Below are 25,446 nucleotides of genomic sequence, written 5' to 3'. Positions count from 1 at the left end.
CAGTGGATGTATCGCAATGATGAGGCGCACACAGCCTTTAGCCGTGTTCTGTAAATATTCTAGAACACACGGGAGTCCTGGAGCTCTACATCAAAATATTATCATATAGCCTACATAGATATCTATATCATATAATATATATTATCACGGCCAAAAGCTGTGTGAGCCGATATTATGAATCTCAAACGACCGCGTTGGGTTCTCCGACGTTCCTGGTTCTTCAACGTCCTCATCAATGTGAAGTAGACTGAACCGCGACAAGGAGGAGAAAAGGATCGTTGCCGGGCAGCGCTTAGGCACCTCCGCCTCCGGCGGTGGTCCCTCAGCGGGTCTCAAGCGGGAGACATTCGCCGCCAACAATCCCTTTCTCCTCCATGTCGTGGTTCATGTTCTTGAGGGAGTCAGAGCCAAAGTTCCTTCCCCCCAATTCATTCTCAACCTTGGCTGAGATAACCCCCAATACGAGTCTCGTTGTAGAAATACCAGAGACGAGAGTCCAAAAGAACGGTTATCCAAATAACAAGGAAGTGTACAACACTTGCGTTACAGTCCTGGAGCTCTGTATCTAAATAATATCATATAATACATAGAAATCTATATCATTTAATACATATTATCACGGCCAAAAGCTGTGTGCGCCTCCAGACGATATTATGAATCACAAACGACTTTGTCGGGTCCTGCGACGTCTCTGGTTCTTCCACTTTCACATCAACCTGAAGTCGACTGAACCGCGCGCTGCCTGCTGCCGGGCGATGGTGCCTCGCGGCAACCGGCGGCATGTCGCAGTTCATGTACTTCAGCCAGTCAAAGCCAAAGTTCCTTTCTCCCAATTCCTTCTCAACCACGGCTGAGATAACCCCCAATACGAGTCTCGTTGTAGAAATACCAGAGACGAGAGTCCGACGTGTTATCCGCCATAACACCAAAAGCAGAACGGTTATCCAAATAATAAAGAAGTGTACAACACTTGCGTTACAGTCCTGAAGCTCTATATCTAAATAATATCATATAATACATAGAAATCTATATCATTTAATACATATTATCACGGCCAAAAGCTATGTGCGCCTCCAGACGATATTATGAATCACAAACGACTTTGTCGGGTTCTGCGACGTCTCTGGTTCTTCCACTTTCACATCAACCTGAAGTCGACTGAACCGGGCGCTGCCTTCTGCCGGCTGCCGGGCGATGGTGCCTCGCGGCAACCGGCGGCATATGTCGCAGTTCATGTACTTCAGCGAGTCAAAGCCAAAGTTCCTTTCCCCCAATTCCTTCTCAACCATGGCTCAGATAACCCCCTTCAGTCTTGTTGTGGAAATACAAGACACGTCAAAGAACCGACAAGAAACACTTGCGTTACAGTGTGTGTATTCACACAAACACACACACATGTGGCGCTCGCATGGTCGAGTCTCATTGGTGGGCCAACGTCTCTGGGCGGGCCAGGCAGAGTAAGGGGAGGAGCTGAGATTCTTGGTGACGTCATAAATACAGACATTCCAAATCAGCGCACTTGAGCCTCCGTTTTTTCAAAGGCGAACAGAACAGCTAGTGCTCGTTTTACACCAAACGCAAGTTTTAGCCATTGGGGGACCATAGGCAGGCTAGGGGAACTCATATTTATGTTAGAAAACCTCATAAAGTGAGATTTTCATGTCATGGGACCTTTAAGTCACTCTTAACTTATATATATATTTATATAATATATAATATAATAATAATAATAATATAAGATAATATATAAATATAATATATATATATAAAGTCGTGTGTGTATAGCTTATACACATGACAGGACACGCATATCTTTTCAATTTTTATTCATTCAGAATATTTACATACTATTTGAAAATGAAAGAGGCTGGGATTTTGTTTTATATAATTTGTTTATATTGTTCAATAGTATATGCCAGTAGTATATCGCGTGCTCGCAAGTCTGTGCTTGAAGTACGGACTTGCCAAGTACGTACTTGCGAGTCATCGAGTCCGTAGTACGCGTGCTAGGAATTGAGAAACGGCCTAAGTTCAGCTCTCGTTGACGGACATCTTCACGCACGGTGTTCAGTTTATTTACAGCCTGCGCGCAACGTGATTCACGGTCAAACGTTAGCGATTGGTTATGGCAGATCCAGAGTATGGCGACACATTAGTGCCATAATTCACTAATGTGATAAAAGATGCATTCGGGCGTATTATATTATTCCACACGCGTAGATATTAACCACGAGCGCGCAAATTATCTCTGTGCGCGCAAAACAGCCTCTTGCGCGCGCAAATTACCTCAGTGCGCGCAAAACAGCCTCTCGCGAGAGCGACTCGCTCTGAATTGTACAGTAAATGGCTGAAACGATAGTTACTTATTGTAACTCTAGATTCTATGAGTATAGGCGCAGCCTTTTAAGGCTATCGCTATTGGGTTATCCCTAGGCGTGAGCCGTAGCACTGAAAAATGTGTAATCCCCGACCACCAACAGCGTGGGCCTCAATTACGTCCGCGTGCGGCGTGCCTCAACGACGTCCGCATTTCGCAGATATAGTCGGGCGCCGGCGGACGTTCAGCTTTTCTTCAGCTATTTAAAGGACAATGAGGCCGACACTTAAAAGGCTGCGCCTATACTCATAGAATCTGGAGTTACAATACGTAACTATCGTTTCAGCCATTTACTGTACAATTCAGAATTGAATGAGAGGAGGGCTGAGGAGGGCTGTCAATCAAATATCGCACTTCAGAAACGGCCAATCATAGGAAAGCCCGCCCTGCCTTGGTTCCCTCCCCCATAGTGCCAAAATTTAATTCGAGCGAGAGCGTAAAAACATCTTTCGCGAGAGGTTTTGCGCGCGCTGAGGTAATTTGCGCGCGCGAGAGGCTGTTTTGCGCGCGCTGAGCTAATTTGCGCGCGCGAGAGGCTGTTTTGCGTGCGCAGAGATCATTTGCGCGCTCGCAGTTAATATCTACGCGTGTGGAATAATATAATACGCCCGAATGCATCTTTTATCACATTAGTGAATTATGGCACTAATGTGTCGCCATACCAGAGTGGCACTGGGCAGATCCAATAGTTTTAAACTTCAACAGACACCCGCCCTCAAGTGAGTTAACGTTAGTCAATTGAGTGTGTCCAGACTCTCTGTGCAAATGAAATGAAGTAGCCTACGAGAGTCTGGTAGGACCAGGCTAGGAATAATGGAGTGAATGGAGGAAAAAAAGAGATATCATTTTAAAGTGGCATGGGGAGCTGGAATGCGTATGCTCTTGAATCAATCACGGTGGACAGACTTATCTAATGGTACACACAGATAGTAAATGAAGTGGATATTGGCAGAAGCCTAGCACATCCATGCATACACACGCACACAAAGAACTAAACTACTTTCAAACACTTTCACTTTCATTAGATACTGGTGTCAGGATAGAGGAACACAGCACTGTTGTCCAGGTCCATGGTTACGAGAGCAGCATGGGAGAGGGACATGGATGCACCCTATGACCTCCAGTAGGAAGTCAGTCTCTTGGATGTTTCTGGTGCAGACTGGATAGTCAAGTGTTTGGCCAGGTTAGATCCCCCTGACAGAAAATACGCTTGAGAAGAATTTGTCCTGAGTTGATTGCAGTAAAGTTGCATTTTAATGGATTGGCTTGGGCATTGCCTTTTGTTCCTAGGTAGCAGGAGTACATGTAAGAAGAGCACTTTCATGGGCAAAAATGTGGCTTTTATTCTGCTGATTGATAGTCGACGGAACATTACCTAATTTGTAGAGAGTCGTTTTTAGTAGTTTTTTCTAGAGAGCAGAACGCTTTGTGTCTTGTGAATGTCACCCGTTTAAATTGATGCTCTCTGTGGAGCTCATTGCATTCTTGCTCTACTCAGAAGTCTACATAAAAGGCAGTCAGTTTTCTCTGGACAAACCACACTAATAAACCAAGGCGCAGAGCTGCGACGACCAGCAGCTTACTTCCACATGCTTTATTTAGACCACTGAGCAGCCTTTTAATGCACCCTCCCAACTGAACAGACTACTATTGATTAGATAGGTCTCCCTCAATCCCACTCATTTTCCCCCACTCTCTCCCCCTCACTCTCTCTCCCTCACCCTCTCCCTCTCTATGTCTCTTTCTCTTTACCTTGCACTCACTCTTCCCCTCACTATCTCTCTCTCTCTCTCTCTCTCTCTCTCTCTCTCTCTCTCTCTCTCTCTCTCTCTCTCTCTCTCTCTCTCTCTCTCTCTCTCACTCTCTCTCTCTCTCTCTCTCTCTCTCTCTCCCCTAGAAAGCTCTCTCTCCCCACAATCTTGATTGCCTTCTTTAGCTCGCCTTGGTACTCTCTCCCTCGCTCTCTTTCTCTACACACACAAACACACAAACACACACACACACACACACACACACACACACACACACACACACACACACACACACACACACACACACACACACACACACACACACACACAAGCACACACACACACACACACACACACACACACACACACACACACACACACACACACACACACACAAACACACGCAAACAGCTGTCGAACCATAGATAAAGGTCTCACTTAGAACAACATACAGTATATACATTCTTGTTTTATTTTTACTGTAAATGTTTGCATAGTGACACAGAGTGAGTAATATTAAAAGCGATGAAACGCTGCTCTTGAACGCGTCTGTGCAGTCTGTGCATGCACACGAAGAGGAACAAACATTCATGATCCTCCTAAAAGGACGAGGGGCGAAAGCCCTACACATGAAAGCCTTCTGAGACACTGTGTCAATAGAAGTAGGATTGGATAGAACCGATGGATTAAACCTCAGGAATTTATTCAAAGATATGAGCCATATGTTTTTTATCTGGATTTATTCAACTGTGTTGACATTAAACATTAAAAGAGTAAAATGTCAGTTTGTGGAATTAGCCTTTTCATGTGGGCGCAATGATGCATGTAAACAAGATGGAGGATACCATTAAGTTGAGCTATGCTGTGGTATGCAGATTACAGCTCTGCATCCTATTTTCTAATAAAACAACTGACCTCACATGCTTGTGGGCCTTATATTTACTAAAGCATCCCTGTATCCTTGCAAGTCGTAAAAAAGTGAAATATTGGCCCACATCACTCGCCCAGAACTCACCTGAAACATCCGCCCAAGTACGGGCCGTCTGCCTCATGAATATGGCTATTGAAGAAAAAATGGCCTGAAAACAGAGCGGCTGTATCTTGGCGAGTGACTGAGGACATTGTTTGGACATCTGAGGTTTACCAAACCGCCGTGATTGATGAACTTGCATCTGCTCAGGTACAGTATTCACTATACCTCAGACAGCTCTGGGGCCCAGTAAGGAACAGACAGCTAGGCGAAAAAGGGAACTTTATTAAACACGATGCCATTGCTTTCTAGGAACTTAACGTTTTCTATGAACTCCACTTCATTACGGTTTCTGTTAATGTTGTAAAATCATTAATGAAAGACCTGAAATTTGCCTCAAAACCCTGTTAATGCTTTGATTTTTCTTTGGATTTTTGGTTATTGTAGTCTGTCGAAACAGTATGTGACTTACTGTGTAGTTTTATCTTTGCCGGAATACTTTTTTCATTTTTTTTATTAGTAATCTTAAAAGGCTCTCATGGTAAAATAAAGTGAAAATACAAATACATAAATAAAAGGAGTTTGATTTTCCAATTGTTTTGGTATTTAAACAAATTTTCCTTGGCATCCACAGACATTCACCAACCTCCACTGAAAACGCTGTTAAATTGATCAAATGGAGCCTTCATCAAAATAATATTTAGCACTGTAACCCTGGGTATATATTTATATTTTTAAATTGCTCTCTCCTTGCCCACAACACAACGAGGCATACCAGAAGATTGACCCTGTACACATTATGGCCTGCAGAAAAACCCGTTTCCCATGCCATCGCAGCACACACAAGAACTGCAACAGGGTTTCTGAAACTATTTATTCAGAAGAACGAGATTATTCATATGTGTGTGAGCATGCATGCTGGATGGAGACTTGATCATAACCACTTGAGCCAAGGATTTGAGCGATGTGGAACGTGTCCTCACTGGGATTCAAGTGTTTATACAGACGGAAACAAACAAGAAGTGACATTTTACTCCTGACGGGAGGATTGTTTACAGCGCTGATTTTGGACGGAGGACGCACTTTCACATCTCACAGTCTAGAGTGCCAGGAACAAGAAGTCACATGAAAGGAGTGAAGTCCAAGGGCTGGACATTAAAGTACTCAGATGTCCATATTAGAAAGCAGGCTAAACTCATTGCACCAGAATTTTGGAACGTGAAGTAACAAGAAGACCGGCCCATCGACAGAGACAAGGTCCAACTGGGGAAGGTGCTTGAGTACTAGCTGTATGTTTTAAGCTATTTGTCCTTTGGTTGAGTCGTTATCTTTTGAGGGACGTTATACATACCATTCCATTCCAAAGAAATAATTACTCACACCATTTGTCTTACACCTGTAAGCACTATTTTTGTTTCCAGTCCAAGCAATTTTACAGCTCTTTCATTCTGGCAATATAATCAGCTTTTTAACAATGATGTTTTATTCCCTAACAATAAATGCTTCTCTGTTGAGTACTCTTACCAAATATTGTTTTGTTTGAGGGAATTATTTTTACCTAAGGATTTGAGCTTTTCTCACCATTTAAAACACACACACACACACACACACACACACACACACACACACACACACACACACACACACACACACACACACACACACACATACAGAGAGAGAGAGAGAGAGAGAGAGAGAGAGAGAGAGAGAGAGAGAGAGAGAGAGAGAAAGAAAGAGGAAGAGAAAGATCAAAAGTTAAGTAAACACACACACACACACACACACACACACATACACAATACCCCAATAGCTTGTTAACATCCATGCTAGGGAGAGAAACTTTCGGTGCTCCGGTAACGACTGCCAGCTTATTCTGATGCAACGCTTTCATGCCGTGGGTTCATGTCGACTCACCTTGCTCTCATAAAACTGGACAGTGAACGTGAGGCTTAGGGGTCTCTGTTTTTCCACCTTCCTCCGTGATCTCCTCCAACAGTGGACCATTATGGAGCGGGATCAGTGAAAGGGCCCATTGATTTAGGGGACCGGGTGAAGGTCATGTATGGACAAACACTGAAGTAGTTGTAACTAAGAAAAAAATAAAAAAGGAGGTCGGGAGTTGATGATATGGGGGCTGGGGGGGGGGGGGGGGGGGGGGGGGGTGAATTGCAAATGGCTGAGGGGGCAGCTGATGTATAGTCGGTGCCCTGGACCCACAACACTCACACCCCTAGAGACTTTTTACTCCCACAAAAAACATTCCCCCCCTTCCCACCCCCCAACCACTTCCACTGCTAGGACATGCTGAGCTGGCCGGCCTCCGGCGTGGCTCTCCTGCTCCACTTTCGTGGATGCCTTGTGATGAGTCAAAATAGCAACAGCCCACCACAAATACCTGGCTGGAAGGGCTAGTTGCTTCCTCACTGGGAGGACCAAACAAGGATTATTGAGGGTGCCGCCTGTGGCCAGTTGCTCATGTGTAAATCCTCTGAATCGTTTAGAACGAAGGTGAGATCATTGCACCAGATATCATCAGTTACCTAAACATGGTTCAATACAATTTAGGATAGATCGGTGGTGGTGGATGGGGGGTTGTTAAAGGAACCCACAAAATAAAAGAGGAAGACACCATTAATTATTATTTAACTAATTAACTAATTTAAAAGATTCAATGCAGACAAAGTAATAATGCTGGTGAAGTAGATTATGGCATTTCTTGAAATGCAATGTAATAGGTGTTAGCTGTAGGGAAACCAGGGGGGTTAGGCATATCTATGAATGGTTAATAAGTAATAAGGGTTCATTCAAGTCCAAGGTAAAGGCAATAAAGAGGCAATTCTTGTGAACTCACTTTGACCCACTGAAGGAAGCAGCTTTCATTGAGACGATGACTTGAGCATGAATCATTGTCTGACCCTTTGGGCAAACTTCCTTTCCTCCTTTATGCACTAAGATGAACCATTTATTTAATATTTTAGGTTAACCAGGATATAACAGTTGTAATGCTTCATTGTGTGCTATTGTAAAGTTCACCTTGTCTTCTGTACGGTTTGGTCTGATGGATCAGAACCATTACTCCCTAATTGAGAGCCTGAGTTGCATAACTTTCTCTGCAGTTTACACTGGCAGGTGCAGAGGCAATCTGGTTATGGGTATGGTTTACCCATTACCCCCGTCTGGCAATAATCCTACAAAATGAGGGGCTTTGGCAAAACTTTATATTGCTTAGGATTCACTAAAGGAGAAGACGTTTGCCCAGGTATTCCTAGTGTGACTCAGATTTGAATTGCAGCCAAGGAGATAATCCTGTGTTTTCGAATGATTTGGTCCACTGTAATTCGTATTTGTCTTTGTCTGTCTCCTCCTCTTCCTGGCCACAAAAACCACACCAGGATTTGAATAAAAAAACAGAGACAGCCAGTGGTTCTGTGTTCTGTCAGTCAGGGGAGTGTCTGCTATTAAATAGAGATAAGTGCAGATCCAGTTTGTCTGACATCAGCTTTGGCAAAGGACAGGTAAAAGCTGCCAAGAGATGCATACATCTATGTATATCAAAAAAAAGTATGCTAGCTATTTTAAAATCAGAAATATAATGAGTTGTTTATTTCAATGCTAAGGTTAATCCTGCTTTTCCTTAACCATGATACCAAACTTGAAAGCATGGGTACCAAGCCATCATTAAAACGGTCTGTGCAATGTCCTGGCATGGTTGAAAGTGTTTTTGAATTGCAGGTTCTTATATAATTTTATATCAGCATAAGAAGTCGCTGTGCATCAATACTTTTCAAGCGCCACTTGGCACTTGCTTGTAAATCGAACAAACTCACCCCACATGGATCAAGGTGCAATTTCCATTTAATCACTCTAATTCCAGGCATCACTCTGGATGAAAAGCGGAGAATGCAATCTATTGAAACTATTTATTTGTGCATAATGCATCATTTTCACGGCGGCGCCATCACCCAGTTGTGAACGGCATCCTTTAAGAAAATGCGGTTCTACTCCTGCACAACCTGATTATTTGACAGGGTTGGTGGAAGGTGCTCCTCTATGCTCCGAATCCTTCCTTGCATTCCAACAGTCTTTCCGCAGCAATTTAACACACCGCCCTCCACTTCAAAAACAACCTCTGCCCTCCGTGGCCTCGCAGCAGCAGCGAGACACAGCAGATGTTTTTCATCCCGATACGTCAGGGTTGAGGCCTCCCGGCATTATGGAGCCCTCTTATCTCCTGCTTCTGGTTCAGTGTCTATGTCTTCCCCTCCCACCACCAAACACCCACCCGCTGACCCCTGCACGAGAGCAGCCCTTCAGCTCACCCGACAGTCCTGTGGGGCTTTGGGGCGCTTCACCAAAAACTGCTTGTTAAAGTGTTTTTCAGGGAATGTACCACTTTGGTGGGTGTGCGTCTTCAGACTTCAATGTGATTTTAGGATGGTGAGTGTGAAACCTGAGGGATAAGATAGCCGCAGTGCACTTGATTGTGATCAAATGCACTGCTTGTTTTTACGATTTATTCATCTGACTTTAATCAGTCTCCCCTCTTCTCAACATGTTCCGTTAAAAAGGTTACTGGGCTTGGTTTAACACCTGGTTAGCTATAATAGCACATGGTTAATGCTAATGTTATAGCCGTTTGGCAATAGACAAAACACATGGTGTGTCTTAAAGCAATTATTTTAAACACATCCCATATTACCTCTAATTATCTCATGTCCTGAAATTAGACACTGATATTGAAGACATATGAAGTAAATATAATATTTGCTACTGTATATAGACGTAGGATTATGCTATTACATGTCTATTAGGCCTATATGTGGGCCTATATTAATTTAATATTGTACGGATATTAAAAGTATCCACTCAAAGAGAGCCCTTCTCAGACCCTCTTCTCAGACCGAAGTGAGTGAAGTATTAATTTTATCGCTAAGCCTAGTGTGATCGCCAAAATGTAATCTTCAGAACCTTCATCATGTCCTTCAACAGTATGATTGATGAAGATAGGCCATAAAGCTAGATAACTGCTTGATAATATTAATCAACACACAAGCGCACACACACACACACACACACACACACACACACACACACACACACACACACACACACACACACACACACACACACACACACACACACACACACACACACGCACTTTTCATTTCTTTACTTATCTTTTCATTGGAAAAGCTACTTGCTAGGGCATCGTCTACCCATATGTACTATTCATTGGATATAAAAATGAATTGCTGTGAAGGCTTTGTTGAATGTATAAAACTTGGATCAAGTAGTTTAACAATTGGAGCAATAAAGCGGCCTACAGATAACCGGATTTCGTCATCATCATCATCATCATCATCATCATCATCATCATCATCATCATCCTCATCATTATCATCACGCGGGGCAATTGTCTCGCAGCAGAAGCAGCAGCTGTCACGGTCGGTGACATAGGTAGCGTCTGAACGGCACGTCCACTAGCTGTATTCCCGGCAGTCCTACGGTGCGTCTATTTAAAGAGAGGGGCAACATGGCGGCACGCGGCTTAGTCCGACGAGAGTCCATAGAGACGGAGATGCATACAGCCGAAGACAAAAGTAAAACCTTTGTTTACACAAAGAAAAGGGGGTATGACGTGACCCGCAACCCCCACCTCAACAAGGTAAAACTAAACGAGCCTTTAGTTTATTTTTGTTTCTAACTACCAGTAAGATGTCCTGCCTGTTGCCGGCGGGGTTAGAAGTATCAGCTTTAGAGCGGGGCTATAATTAGATTTAAAGTGACCGGACACTGAGCCGTCTCGACAAGGCCACAGGTGTTCCTAGAGACGCTGATCGGTTGCCCTGGTACCGACCGTCGTCATGGCGGGGGGAGCTCCTTCGCCAACCCGCTGGTTCAACTTCAGTCTTCTTTCAGTTCTATTCTATCAGCCTAAATGTTATTTACCATTCTCAAATATGTAGGCCTTTTTCTACTTAATAGATATATAATATGCTCTAGATAGAGATTCATGCCGTTGTCCTAACGATAAACACTGTTGTTGCACAAATCATTTGCATTATCATTCTCAATCTTCATCAACATTTTGATGAAGATTGATCATACGAAGGAAGGTGACCAGGATTGAATATAAGCATTGTTTATATGCATAACATGTACGCTATATCAATAGGATTTAATTTGACTATATAGATAGTCAAATTATCTATTGACTTCACCTTTTCCAGATCTTTTTCAGGCTTACCCCTTTTGTTACAATGAGCTTCTGGTAGCCTGTTGAATTTCCAGTGTGTTCCTTTGTTTGGATGTTGGAGGGGGCGAGGGGGGCAAACAGGGCTCTCTGTCCAAGCATCATTAAGGTCGTTCAGACCCTCAAAGCTTTTTTGTTATTTCTCAGGCCTCCAATGTTGAATCACACTGGATAACTTGACCTTTGAATGATCAGTAGCGTTCTTTATGATCAGTTATGGTAAACTGTTACCTCGGAACAGTTTGCTATTAAGCACAGAGATCTACAGAACTCTAAAGAAAAGCTTGAGACAATGTGTGAAATGTTCTCAAGTAGACCTTGAACGCAGCCGTTCTATGCGTTTAGTCTATAATTAAGACTGACATTTAACTTTTCATTGAGCTGTGAACCTTGGCTGTTGAAATCATCTCTTTCCCACCCCTCTGCGGTCCATGTTTCCTTTCTAATTGCTAACTTCACACACGCTACAACTACAACTTTCTTCTGCCTCCTAGGGTTCAGGTGAAAGCTCTTCCTGTCCGATGGGAGGCTGGCATTGGCCAAAGTTTAAGTATCTGCCAGCCGGGACGGGAGCGTGCCTAATGTTGATAAGTTGGTCAGTGCAGTTCAAACTTCATCGTTTCCACAGGGGACTGAGGTCAGGTATTTTCACTGACTGCATAGAGACATGCTTGTTTGACAAGTTAATGACTCCACTCTGGAGACTTCAAGACCAGCTCTCTCTCTCTCTCTCTCTCTCTCTCTCTCTCTCTCTCTCTCTCTCTCTCTCTCTCTCTCTCTCTCTCTCTCTCTCTCTCTCTCTCTCTCTCTCTCTCTCTCTCTCTCTCTCTCTCTCTCTCTCTCTCTCTCTCTCTCTCTCTCTCTCTCTCTCTCTCTCTCTCTCTCTCTCTCTCTCTCTCTCTCTCTCTCTCTCTGTGTGGCTGTAGTACGACTGAAATGAATGATCTTTTCGGAAATGATCGCCAGACCACACAACTGGTTCCAGCAATGACTGGGGCCTGACAATGCAGTGTGTGAGTGGTGTTCTGAGTTCTGATGATGGGGGAAATTAAGCTGTCACGTGTCTGATAATGGATGTCATGTTTTTTAAAGCGCCAGAGGCCCTAGCTGGCGGTGTGCTGCTCTGGTTACTCTGTCAATTTGGCTCAACAGAACCGATTTCAAACACTTCTCTAGGGAAAGTGAAAGCGAGTGCTGTTGGTCAATCTGGGTGTTTAGCCCCCTAATCCAAAAGCTGTCATTGGTTTTATTTTGGATTTACACCTAAGGGCCTCTGTGTGGTTCCTGGGAACAGGTCAATGCTTGATTCAAAATTCAAGATTGTGGTTGTATGGAGTGTTACCCTCCTGGATCAACGGGTAACGCTGTCTCGAATGTACGTTGAAACAGTTTTGGGTGCATTGATGCTATTTTTCTTGACTTGAATCACGGGCATCTGAGGCATCAAAGAACTTTAAGATATATGAAACCGGTAGAAGGACATCAACACAAGCACGCACGCACACACACACACACACACACACACGAGAACTTAACTTAGTAGGAGTCAGCAACACTTTACACTGCTGCTTCTCCCTTTCCAACCTCCGCATGCTGTTCCATGCTTTCCTTTCACTCTTCCACTTGTTTGTTGCTAGGAAGAGTAAGTGCTCCAAGCCCTGCATGTCTTTCATGTTTTATGGTGCGGTTTTGTGTTCTTATAAGCCAGGGAGGGGCACATTATTTGTTAGCGTTTTGGAAGGATCTGGTGTTTAATGAGATTCATGAAAAACTGTTGGAACACAGACAGCATAGTTTGGAGTAAACACGGTTTGGGTTGTTTCTGTTAGGTATAAAGACCTGTTAGGTCTGTTTTTGAAAAGATATAATGCAACCACTGAGAACCAGTGATATCAGTAGTAGAATTTCTGCCTACATTGGGTTCCATAAGATGCACACTGTTGAAAACGTCATTTCAGTTTCATCTCCCTTCTATTCATTCGGCTAGAAGTTCTTACCCATGGCACCTTACTTTATTCCACAGCTGCCAGAGTATAGATTAGCCAACTTCTTTTCTAAGTTCAGTATTTAAACGAAAGTTCCTGCAGCAGAGGGCTGGGTTTGACTTGGGGGGGGGGTGTGTGTGTGTGTGTGTGTGTGTGTGTGTGTGTGTGTGTCATCTACCCGATACTTTAATCAGTCGCGCAAAACACCTCTCGAACACAGGGCCTGTCAAATGCCCATTCCGGGGCGAAGGAGGAGGAAAAAAGGCTTCTTATGCAGTGAGGTGTACTGTCCACTGTCAGCCCGGTCCGTGAACCAGAGCACGGAAATTGGATGAGAAGGTCGGAAATGACTGCTAAAGCGTGTTAGCTGGCAGGCACAGGCGGCCGTCTGTGATTTCAGCAGTGGCACATTGTTGCTGTGCCGCTGATTTCAGCGCGCCCAGGGGATGTGTGTTTACCTCTCTCACCTGGCCCACTTTAGCCCCCCATAACAGGAGTCAGTCATGGGACAACTCACTAATTGATGCTGAGGGCCGCAGCGCTGAAGGCAGCCTGTCCTCACATCTACACAGCTTGATTTCCTTTTAATTACCTTACCTGCCCCCCACCCCCCCGCCCTCCCCAGCACCCCCCTAAAGTATACATACACATACTCAAACACACCCCAAAGTACACAAATAGCCACACAAACACAGTCCCTAAAGTACACACTCATTCACACGCACACAAATACATACGTACACACACACACCTCAAAGTACACACACGCACATGCACAAGCACAAACACACACACCCCAAAGTACACACATGCACACAAACACACACACTCACACACACACTTAAACCGTAACAACACCACCCCTTTGCTTGGTACTATCTCCTCCCTCCCAAAAGGGGGAGCAGTGTAGTGTAGTGTAGTGTTGTGTGTGTGTGTGTGTGTGTGTGTGTGTGTGTGTGTGTGTGTGTGTGTGTGTGTGTGTGTGTGTGTGTGTGTGTGTGTGTGTGTGTGTGTGTGTGTGTGTGTTTGTGTTTGTTGAGTGCTCCCACCGTCCGGCGAGGAGATGAAGTGCGGGCCACGTGGTGGAGAAAGGCTCCTCTGTGGGGAGGAGGAGGAGGAGGAGGGGGGAGGTGAGAGCTGGCCCAGCTCCACAGACAGGCTTCTGTATGTCCGCCGGATCGCACATTAATGAGGGTTCTGTGTTCAGATCCTGAGATCCTTTACTGCGACCCTGTGACGCTGGTCACCCCAGCCTTGAAAAATAACAACAACCAAAAAGAAACAGCAGCCCGTCTAAAGTGTACCATCAAGGATGCTGTTTCACGTCCACACACTGACGTGAGCTGTTGCCGTTTTTGGGGTGGACGGCGGGCTTCGTCGTCTAGGGCTGAGTGAGCGGAGGTCTGTGAACAGATGACCATTCACGGCTTCCATACTGTAGTGTGATAGATGGATCAGGCCTGAATTACACTTGAAGGCACCTACCTGGCATGCCCGATCGAGTGGGCATCAAATGGGCATCAATCAGACACAATTGAAACAGTTCACCTGTGTCAGTCTGTATCACGTTGAGGTCATTCATTTGATTGATTCAAGGTGATGATTCATATTTGTTTCAGAATGGATTGCAATTTAAAGGAGAAACTGGCTATAGGAGGCCATTACCTTGGCTGCCCTTTTATACTGACCTTTCCTAACAGAGTTACTGAGAGAAAAACTAGACCTGGCATTGGGGAACTCTGATCAAACCATTAACAATCGAAACTCTCAATCGAAACACCACATTTTCTCCCCAGCCTATTCCTTCTGGTTCTATTGGCTCTCATGATAGTTATGCTGGGTTCACATTACAGGATAAATAGCCTTATTTTGTGCCTAGGTTATATGATGCTTAATGGCCACCATTTCACTTATGCATAATGTATTGTATTGCAACCCAGATCTAACCCTATGCCGTCTCCCACGGTGGGATTAAGGACTTGTGAGGCAGATGTCAGGGTATCAGGTTCAATCCCGTACATTGTGGATGACAGTGGCTACGTAAGGTGCAGAAAGGTGATGTCCCTTGATTGCTAACAAGGTAGAGTTTAAGTGAGCACTAGAAAATTATACAAACCTCACTTTGTTCAGACTTCTTTTTTTGTACACCAGCTGCGTTTGTCAGTGATCCGCGCTAGGTGGGCCGGTGTGCGTGCGTGTGCGTGTGTTTGTGTGCGAGTCTGTATGTGAGTGTGTGTGTGTGTGTGTGTGTGCACACGGGCCAGGTATCCCAGGAGGCAGTAAGACCGCACACATGGCTGGTGACCAGACATTCCACTGATGGACTGGAGTGAAGCCGGCAGACAGAGTACACAGTCTCTCTCCCCTCCCCAAAACCAAGCTCACTAGGCACCTGCCAGCCTGCAGCTCTCTATCTCTAATTCACTCAGACACTCATTCACTCACAGACTCACTCACAGACTCACTCACTCACTCACTCACTCACTCACTCACTCACTCACTCACTCACTCACTCACTCACTCACTCACTCACTCACTCACTCACTCACTCACTCACTCACTCACTCACTCACTCACTCACTCACTCACCCACCCACCCGTCTATGCACTCACTCTCACACAGTACCGTCTCACAGCAGACACATCCTTAATGGCCCTTGTCCAGGCTCAGGTTCATTTATTTTCTTCCTTCACAAGATGGACCTCATTGTACCCAGGACAATGCAGAAGCCATTAGACTGTCTCAGTCATGGCTTTAGTTCATTACACTTGCTATAAGCGAGTCTCAAGGGCTCCACTCCAAGTACCCTCCTGTCTTTCTAAGTAATTTTATATCTACTCCTCAATGCTCCTTTTGTCCACTGTGTTTGAATGAAGATGTCACACAATCTCCACCCAGGCATGTCACTATGGAAGTGCAACCAGACGTATTGGTGTGTATCCTTGCACAGAGCTGAAGCCATATTACTGTACATTCATTTTATTTTTTGCCACACTGACTTCTTGACTCTGCACAAGGTGTAACTGGGTTCCTAGTTCAGCAATTTTAACCGATTTCTTCAGGCCTGATATGAGGAAGCATGTTTTTTTTTCCTCTGCTGTTGAGATCGCTCCTTCTGGTGAAAGTATCACTTCCTTGAAACTGAAAATGTGTTTTCCTCACCATGAGACAGCTTTTTTCTTTAACCCTATTTCCTGTGTGTTTTGAAATGTCTCCATACAAGGAGCTTGCTTTCATGAGTTTGGCCAATCGGTGATAAGGAAATCATTTTTAAAGCAGTCCCTTTTGTTTGATTTTTCTTGCCTATATTTTACAATGACATTGATCCCAAACCTCGATAGGTAATTACAAGTATCTTAGCTAAAGAGGGCCATAGAGCCCTGTGTGGTCCTATGCTGTCAGGTGATCTGATTTGTCCTAACGTTTCTTTCCAGTTTACCCTACAGTATTATAGTATTATAGTTACAAAATTGATGAATGGGGGATTTCATGTGCCATTTAAACTAATCGGAGCAGAGATGTTATTCAGTGTTCATCATTTTATTGTCAGCCAATGACACTGTTACTTTCCTTTTTCAATATTTCATAGAACACAGACTTTCTTGCCACCCTTGCTTTCACATATGTCAGCACGGAGGTTTTGTACAAGATATAAACCTTGAAGAAATAAAGTGTCTGGTGTCAACAGGCATGTCATTGAGAAAGACGGTCCCCACAGATTTAGCATACAAAGGGTTGGCTTTGAATGAACTGAAGAGTCATCAAGTAAAATATGTTAATGTTTGGACTCGAGGCTTCAGAGATCCTGATCCGTGCAGACCATTGGACTCCTGCCTGGCAACACTCAGGCTCCTCCGGGACCTGGACGCAAGAGTGTGAAACGTGTGTCTCGGCAGGGGAGCGGATAGGCTTGGAATAGCAAAAGCATAGCCTGCATCTCTGCTCCCTTTAAACCCTCCGCTCCCTCTCCCCTTAAGTAAACAGTGGCTCAATTTTCAAGGCTGTGTAACCAACAAGCATGCCCATACATTCATTCACAGGTCAACACCCTCTGACTTAAAGAAGCTGTTGCACACTTCTTTAAGCACGGAATCCATCGTGACGTCAGTCTTTGAGCGACCATGACACTCACCGTGGCAGCAGGTCAAAAGGGTTAAGGGTTTGATGATGTTGATAACCTTGACGCATTGGAGTCAGAAGTAAATAATAACCTGTTTTCCCCCCCGCCCCCATACTCCAAATGGTAAACAAATTGAACCAGATGATTTGCTGTTGCATTCCACGTGGTGAGGCCGTCGAGAGATGGTTGTTTATTGTCACTGCCTGTTGCCAGGTGGTCTCTGTGGGATATTAGCCGCCAGTCAGGGTCGCCGCTTGATCGGAGCCCCTTGGCATCGTTCCATTCATCTGGAACACATACTGAGCTCGTACCGGTCAATTAGGGTCAACCAATCTGGGATCGTATCAACTGAACCGGGAATATGGCTGCGTTTTTGACGCTGTACTTGATTTAACCCGCAGTCTGCTATTAGTCTAGCGTTTTCTTCTCCCCGCATACCAGTGTCGCACTGAGAGCCTCCCAATGACATTCATCATGTCATTCATACTCTTATTTTAAAGTCTGGAAGGCAAAGAAACAGCTCCCTCTCAAACGACTATTATAATCCAGCCTTGTTATCTCACATAAAGAGAGTCGGTTCACATCAGTGGGTCTCTATGCTAAAGAACAGCCATGTTGCACACCTATGCTATGATAATCAGCTTGTTAAGGTCTGAAGGGTGATCCTGTGGCCTACATGGCATGTTTAGTGGATGAACTCCATGAGGAAAAAGTGAGGGAGGATCTAAGGACACTGAGAATATGAACTGAGAAAAAGATGGCTTTACCATTGTTTTCAGTCTTCTTGAATCCAGCAAGAGGAGTAAAATCCCCCGCCATTTTAGCAGGAACCACATGAGGGAATATTTGTCCTGGGTAGGGAGAGACTTTCCCTGGTTCTTCACACTGTGGAAATGCATTCCAACCTGAGAGTGCTAGTGAAAATGATTTAGGGCCTACAATAAAAGAAATGGAACGGCAAAAATTGTTTTGCAGTATTCGAAAAAAATTTACCAACCTTTCAAGGCAGTAGCCTATTTATAGAACGGCAAATATTTGAGTTGAGGCCATTAAAATTAGGTATAGACAGTCTGTATTTTTCCTCTATGAATTATTTATGACATCTATGTAACATGCTTAACATGAATTCTAGCTCGAATGGTGGTGCCACTGACACGTTGTGAAACATTAGGGACGGACATTTATTATGGCTTGACATGAGTACACCAAGAAAAGCAGCCATGAAACACCAAACACAGACAAATTAATGATATGACTTTGGGGTGTTCACTGGTAGTCTTCCTGTGGAAATCTTAAATGCCTTTGTGATCTGTTGAGCTGTTTTATTGTTCAACTTTAAATAATGAACAATAATCGAACATATAGGTTGCTTTGAGTCAATGTTGATAGTTGTTTTCAGTTGATTCAACCTGCATTTTCTCTTGTAGCTTAAATTCACTTTAGAGAAATACAAAAACACCAAAAGAGACATTAAAACTTCCAAACTGTGCATGGAGGTTGGTGTTGGTATATATTTTGTCATTCAATTATTCTCTAATAATGATAGCAGTCTGTTATATTCAGGGATATAAAACCTTGCTTTACTGGGAAGGTTAAAGCAGAGAAAACATCGTCATTGGCACAAAGAAGGAACTAAGCAAAATGGCGAATTGGTGAGGGATTGCGTAAAGATCCTTCTGAAGAGGTGGGGTTTGAGGCCATCTTAAAGGTTGTGATACATTCTGAGTCTCTAAAGGATGGTGGTTCTGAATTCCATTGTTTAGGGTCGAAGGCACAGTTGGCCCAGGTGTGCAGTCTGGCTGGTGAGGCGTGCAGATTTTGAGGGAGTAGTTCAGAGTATTGAGGGAGCAGTTCAGAGAGGTGATCTGTATACTATATGGATATCTTCCTTGTGGCTGTTGCAGTGCTATTGTTGTACACCTGGCAAGGCAATGATCTTTGTTGAACGGTGTGCACATAGCCTGTTCTTTTGGTTGCCGCAATTTCTTCTGATCTTAGTACGCCATCGGTCAATGAGCTTGCATAATATTCATACCACTGTGAACATTACACAAAGTTAGATAGAGAAGCACTTGCTTTGATCACCGCTGAGGTATTGTGTAGCAGGGATACTCTATGAACTTGATGGATGGAGAGGTTCCCAATTAGTGTTAAAAGCAAGGATAATTACACAAAAATAGAAACGCAGTGTTATTGAAGAAGTTCAACGTCGCAACAATTTAGAGATACTAATTTGAATGACTTTGAATGACTAATTTGAAAGACGGGATTTTGCTGCATGCAGCATTCATTAAAAATGTCTTTCAATTTCCAACAGAAAGCATTGAGACGGCAAGATGCACGCATAGCTTCTCGAGGGAAATTTGCCTGAAATGTTGCTTGTCTAGTCGTCATATCGATTCTTATTCTCAGCTGCATTTGCAAAACCTGTTGGCTTGAATTGCATTGAAAAGGATAAACCAAAATCAAAAATAATGTTCATCAGGTGTGGCACATGAGTCAACTTATGTGAAAGATTGATTCTGGCCAGTGGTTGTGGAATATCCACAGCAGAAAGGGGACTTACCGGACTGGACCGGCCTGGGCCCGGGTCTGGAATGTTTCAACGTTTACTCCAGAGTTTCTTGGTTCAGAATCATCATTGTATTTATTATTTGGCCTGCTAAACTGGCCTGGTGCATTACAATGTTTAACACAATACTAAACAAACAAAGAAAACAAAGAAGAGAGAGACTGTATGCAGGTAAAAAAAAACTTTGCCTGCAGTCCAGTGTTGCCGGGGAGAATGAGAAACTACACTAAACACAGCTTACCGCTTCATTATTGGAAGCTTTGTTTGTGAAGTTGTAATGTATTTAATAAAGTAGCCTATTCACAGACTAATCGCTATGTTTATTACCATGATGTTGTTAAGCCTTCTAATGCACTTAGGCTGTTAAGTAAGCCTAAAGATGAATAAAGTCATGATTCGGACAAGGAAAAACCTGGACGGTGAGTATGTAAGCAAATATGTATTTTAATGTGTGAATGTGTCTACGTGAGTGTGTGTGTGTTCAGTAGCATGTGTGTGCCTTGTATTTGTGTGTGTGTGAGTTGACTTGGTTGAGGCCATTGTTGTTTAGCATTGCAAGTGTGATAATCAATATCTATTACTTATTTGACCAATTACACAGTTACTATTTCCCATTATAAAAATCATCTAAATGGACATAATGCATAATAATAACACCCAAATCATCTCACCGCCTGGTTTGAACTCAGGGTGTACTGTCTGCCTGTGTCTGCCTGCGGATTAGTGATCGACCGATATATCGGCCGGCCGATATAATCGGTTTTATCGTGTATCGTATCGGCAGATTTTTCTTTCGGTATTGTGCTTTCGCGACAACTCTGGATCTCCAGGGTAGTATCGGCTTCCAGTATCGACTCCAAAAAATCGGAATCGGCGTATCAGTTATCGGCTAAGGCTGATGAAAAAAAATCGGTATTGGCCCTAGGGTTGCCGCGGTGTGGACATTTTCACACCGAGTAATACGCTCGTGTCAACACCGGTATTACCGGTATAAACGGTATTAACTTTGAAACTATAGGTCAACCGCCATCTTCTCCGTCAACTCTCCTCTCACACTCGGTGACAGCGGCTGGCAGCGCGACAATTCTCGGCGTCTTATGACGTTCTATATATAATAGTATAATATAATTTTATATATCATAATATCACGGCCAAAAGCTCTGTGCGCCTCCGGATGGCCGTAGCGTGGGGAGCTCACGTAGGGATTGGGCTTCGCGGGGTTTGTTTACCGGCGTTGCTATGGTAACCGGTCTTGTAAGGAAGCACGTCAATTCTCGGCGCGACAATTCTCCCGCACAGAGCAGAACTGTGGCCTATTCTACACATTTAAATTTTCTTAATTATAATTATATTACTAATTTTTACTGAATTTGTTTTTTATTACTGAAAAAAACAAAACAAAAAAAAACTCGGTGTTGCCGGTGTGCAACACCGAGTAATCGGTGTTGGCCTCAACAACGGTAACACCGAGTTTTTTTTTGTTTTGTTTTTTTCAGTAATAAAAAACAAATTCAGTAAAAATGAATAATATAATTATAATTAAGAAAATGTGTGTTGCCGGTGTGCAACACCGAGTAATCGGTGTTGGCCTCAACACCGGTAACACCGGTAATACCGTATACCGCGGCAACCCTAATCGGCCCTAAAAAATCCATATCGGCCGATCCCTACTGCGGATACAGCCCATTCTCTGGAAAATGATGTGGTCTCCTGACCTAGGTTCTCCTGGAGGACCGGATAAGGCCAAACCACTCAGGTCATTCTCCAATCATTGGAGTAACTTTTGTCCAATCCAATATCAGAGGGGTCAGAACTGAAAGCTGAGGACATTTGCTCAGGAGAAGGAAGTGGTCAGAGCAGATGGAGGGAGATGCAGTGTCTTCTTTACTTAAATTCAACATGGAGAATTTTCTACAGGGATATTCTGGGCTGTTTTTGCGTTACCTAGAGCTATAGAATTGGATCTCTGTGGTTGTCTTTGTGACATAACTCCTGATAATAACACCCAAATCATGAATCGTGCATGCATTTTATCAAACCAACTGCCATCGACAACACAGAGAACTATAACAGGATGTCTCCTTTCTACTGGAAGTACGGCCAGTTCCACTTCACGGCTGAAGCTTGCAGGATTCATATGGTGTAGGTTGACTGGAGTGACCGTTCGGAACAACGCTTCCATTGATCCCATGTCAGCCTTCCTTGACCAATGGCGACCTAAGCGACCCCATGTGGTGCGGCCCGAATACGTTACTAGAAATATGGTTTTGGTTTCCGACGGCACCCCACGGAGCACGCTTCGTTAAGCTCCAGGAACATCCGCTCCTGGCGTCTTCCTTAGGTAGCCTCCGTAAAGCTGACCCCCTGCACTGACCCTAAACTCTGCGGTAGTTGTGTGTGCGCTCCTTCAGCCTAACAGCTGGCTGATTGATGGCAGCCAGTGGGCGGAAGCATTCTCCTGTCCAAACTCAACCCACGGACATGCATTCCTGCACTGATCACAATGACACACACACACGCACACACACAGGCACACACAAAGGCATGCAAGAAAACACATACGACTGCATGCACACACACAGAGGCATAGACACATACACGCATGGAAACACACACGACTGCCTGCACACATACGCGGGTGCACACACGCACTCGTAGAATAGCTTTTGCCAAATTGGATTTTGTCCTCTTGGGGTGTAATGTGACAACACTCATTTGCATATTCTGTATTTCGTGTATGTCGTTGCAAAAAAGACCAAACAGGAAAAATGAAATGAAAGTTTAGCGGCCGAAGAAAAACCGGAGAGAAAGTGTGTGTGAGAGCGGGACCCGAGAGTGGTGTTGGAGAGTAACTGGTAAACGCTCAGTTGATGAGGGTCAATATTTGTGTTGGATGGAGATCAAGACCAGCGCTCCGCTCCACAGAGAGGCTGAGCGTCTCTGGGCATCCAACCTAAAGACACGCACGCACACACACGCACGCACGCACATATGCGCACACACACACACACACACACACACTGTGTGGAATGAAATGCATTGATCTCTCTATCGCTCTTTCTGTGTCTTTATCTTTTTATCTCTCCCTCCTTCTTTGAAATTCCATTGGCGCTTCAGCATGTCTCATGCAAAACCCCGATATATATCTATGTCTAGATTTGGAATTGCCACGTTCGCTTAGGCTTGTGAAATGCTGTAGAGTACGGCAAATTCGACTGGGTTCACTGTTGTCACTGCGATGTGTATGCCGTTCATTTAAGGACACCAGGCGTTTCCTATCGTCTCTGTTTACTTGCAATCTCTGCTTGAGTTACAGATATGCATAATCCCAAGAAACAGGTCTTTCTTCCTACTGATAGCGACGCAATAGGCCGTTCTTTACAGATACAGAATATTTACAGATAGCAGATTCTTCTGACATTCATTCGCCTGGTACTGATGAACCATTGCAGGCAGACAGGGGTGTATCAGGGAGTCTGTGGGAAAAAGTAGACTATTTAAACCGAGCACTCTTTGGGCTCACTTTGAGTCGCAATTTGGGACGCACACTGGCCATTTTCTTAGTGTGAACACACCAATTTTGTTTTCCAATATATCCGGGCTCTTGATGTGTGAGTGAGGGAGTATGTGTTGGTTGCTTTGCCTCCAGGACGTTCCATGAGGACGGGTGGTCAGGGCGTCTCCTCTGCTGAGGTAGGTGGCCCCGAGGGAGGGGGTGACACCTCGATCACCACCTTCTAATCCATTTCCACTATTTCTCTGTCTCGTTCCTACTGTCTCATTTCCTTCTCTCGCTCGGCCTCTTTACGTGTGATCCTTGCTCTCTCCGTCTCTCGCGCTCTCTCGCTGTGATACGCACACACTCGCCAAACACATGTTATTAAATCCCTTCTTTAATGTCGCCTCTCACTTCACTGCCGCCAGGAAGGAGCAGAAGGTTGTCGTGTTTCTAATTACTCCGACCCAAAGGAGGCCATGCAAGCCTTCCAGTCTTGTGGGCCCCGTACACTGTGATCTAGTAGCCTGGAACTGGCGGTTGTCCCCGCCCAGCTAATGTAGGGCGGAGAGCAGGTCATAGCTCTCCCTGCTCTGCAACACTCCCTGATCCGGCCAGTCACTCAGGACTACGAGGTCGACCCAGCACCGGCTATAGATCACACAACTGTCCTGATCCTCAGCTTTTTTTGTGGTTTTTTTCACCCTGTAGGCTTATATGATAAAGTAGTTGTCATTCAAGTGAATAATAGGTATTGGGGGAGGCATATACGCACGGACCCCCATCTCCGCTTGTCATTCTTACTTTGAGACCACCACCAGCCCCCTTGCAGCTCTCCCCCTCTCTCCCCCGCGGCCGGTAGAACAGGGATTAGTTCCCCCAATTGTCTCGGCAAAGGGTTGACAAGTTCAGCAGGCACTCGTCTCATTGAGCCTGGGGGTATTCAGAATCCGTGTCTGTCGTTCATCACACACTCTGACATTCAAAACACTGCAGTGCTGAGAGATCCTTGTGGAAAGGTGTGGATGGGATCACACATGAAAGCAGGATACTGGAAGGTTCCCATTGAGCCCAACACTCTGATACACCGAGCCCCAAGTTTATTCAGTATTTCACTTTTCACCAGTGAATTTCCCCCCCACCACCCATGCACTCCTGCATGTCCTGCACTACGTGGCAGTGGTGTGTCTGGCTGTAGTGTGGTTCTTTGTGGTGCTGTGGTTTTGCCATTATATAACTGGGTCAGGCTCAGGGCCGGGCCGGCTGCTGCCTATTCTTCTTCACAAGGGCTGGCGTTACTGGCTGTCTCTGCCGGTTTCACTGCAATCAACTGAAAGACAGCAGGCCACCCCGGCCAATAACTCTCGCAGGTTTAACGCAATTCATGAGCATGAGTCGAACAAATGAAGTGAAACTTGCACGCATGCATTCAAAACCTCCCAAGGAATTTACAATCACACATGCACGCTCACACACACACACACACACACATTAACGCGCACACATTCAGTACAGCTGCAGCACCACTGTTTTCTCAGGGTCTAGACTCACATTCTGCTATTGATAAAACAGTTGGATGGCGATCGAACCACCCTGCCCTGAATGCTAACAAGATTATTATGGACTGTCGCAATGGAATAGACTCTCAACTGCCTTTTCTCTGGTCGGATTGCTTGGACTGGTGAGAGATATTTTGGTTTGTATTAAATGTTTGTTGTGTGTGTGTGTGAGAGAGAGTGAGGGAGCGAGAAGGGGGAGAGGGGGGGTGGGCTGTGCGTATGAGTGAGTGGGAAGAATAAAAGGGGACGTATGTGTGTGCGTTTGTGTGCGTTTGTGTGTTTATAAACAATGGAGCAGAGGGCTCTGTGAGTCAGTCTCTCCCCCAGCTGTTGGCCAGAGCTTCCCCCAGAGTGGTCTGCCA

At 44.6% G+C, this 25,446-nt stretch overlaps 1 protein-coding gene across 1 annotated transcript in view; it reads left to right on the top strand.

The window, feature by feature from the left end:
- Positions 1-10,505: 10,505 nt before the first annotated feature.
- Positions 10,506-25,446, top strand: part of me1 (malic enzyme 1, NADP(+)-dependent, cytosolic) — a 66,008-nt gene continuing 51,067 nt past the window's right edge. Inside the window, exon 1 of the mRNA XM_060064877.1 lies at positions 10,506-10,763. Coding sequence (XP_059920860.1) covers positions 10,632-10,763 — 132 coding nt within the window. The 5' untranslated portion in view covers positions 10,506-10,631. The remainder of the gene's footprint in view (positions 10,764-25,446) is intronic.

Source organism: Gadus macrocephalus, chromosome 11, assembly GCF_031168955.1.
Source record: "Gadus macrocephalus chromosome 11, ASM3116895v1".
In the NCBI taxonomy this organism is placed as follows: Eukaryota; Metazoa; Chordata; class Actinopteri; order Gadiformes; family Gadidae; genus Gadus; species Gadus macrocephalus.
The sequence above is the reverse complement of the archived record's forward strand: the minus strand, read 5'-3'. Positions and strand labels throughout refer to the sequence as shown.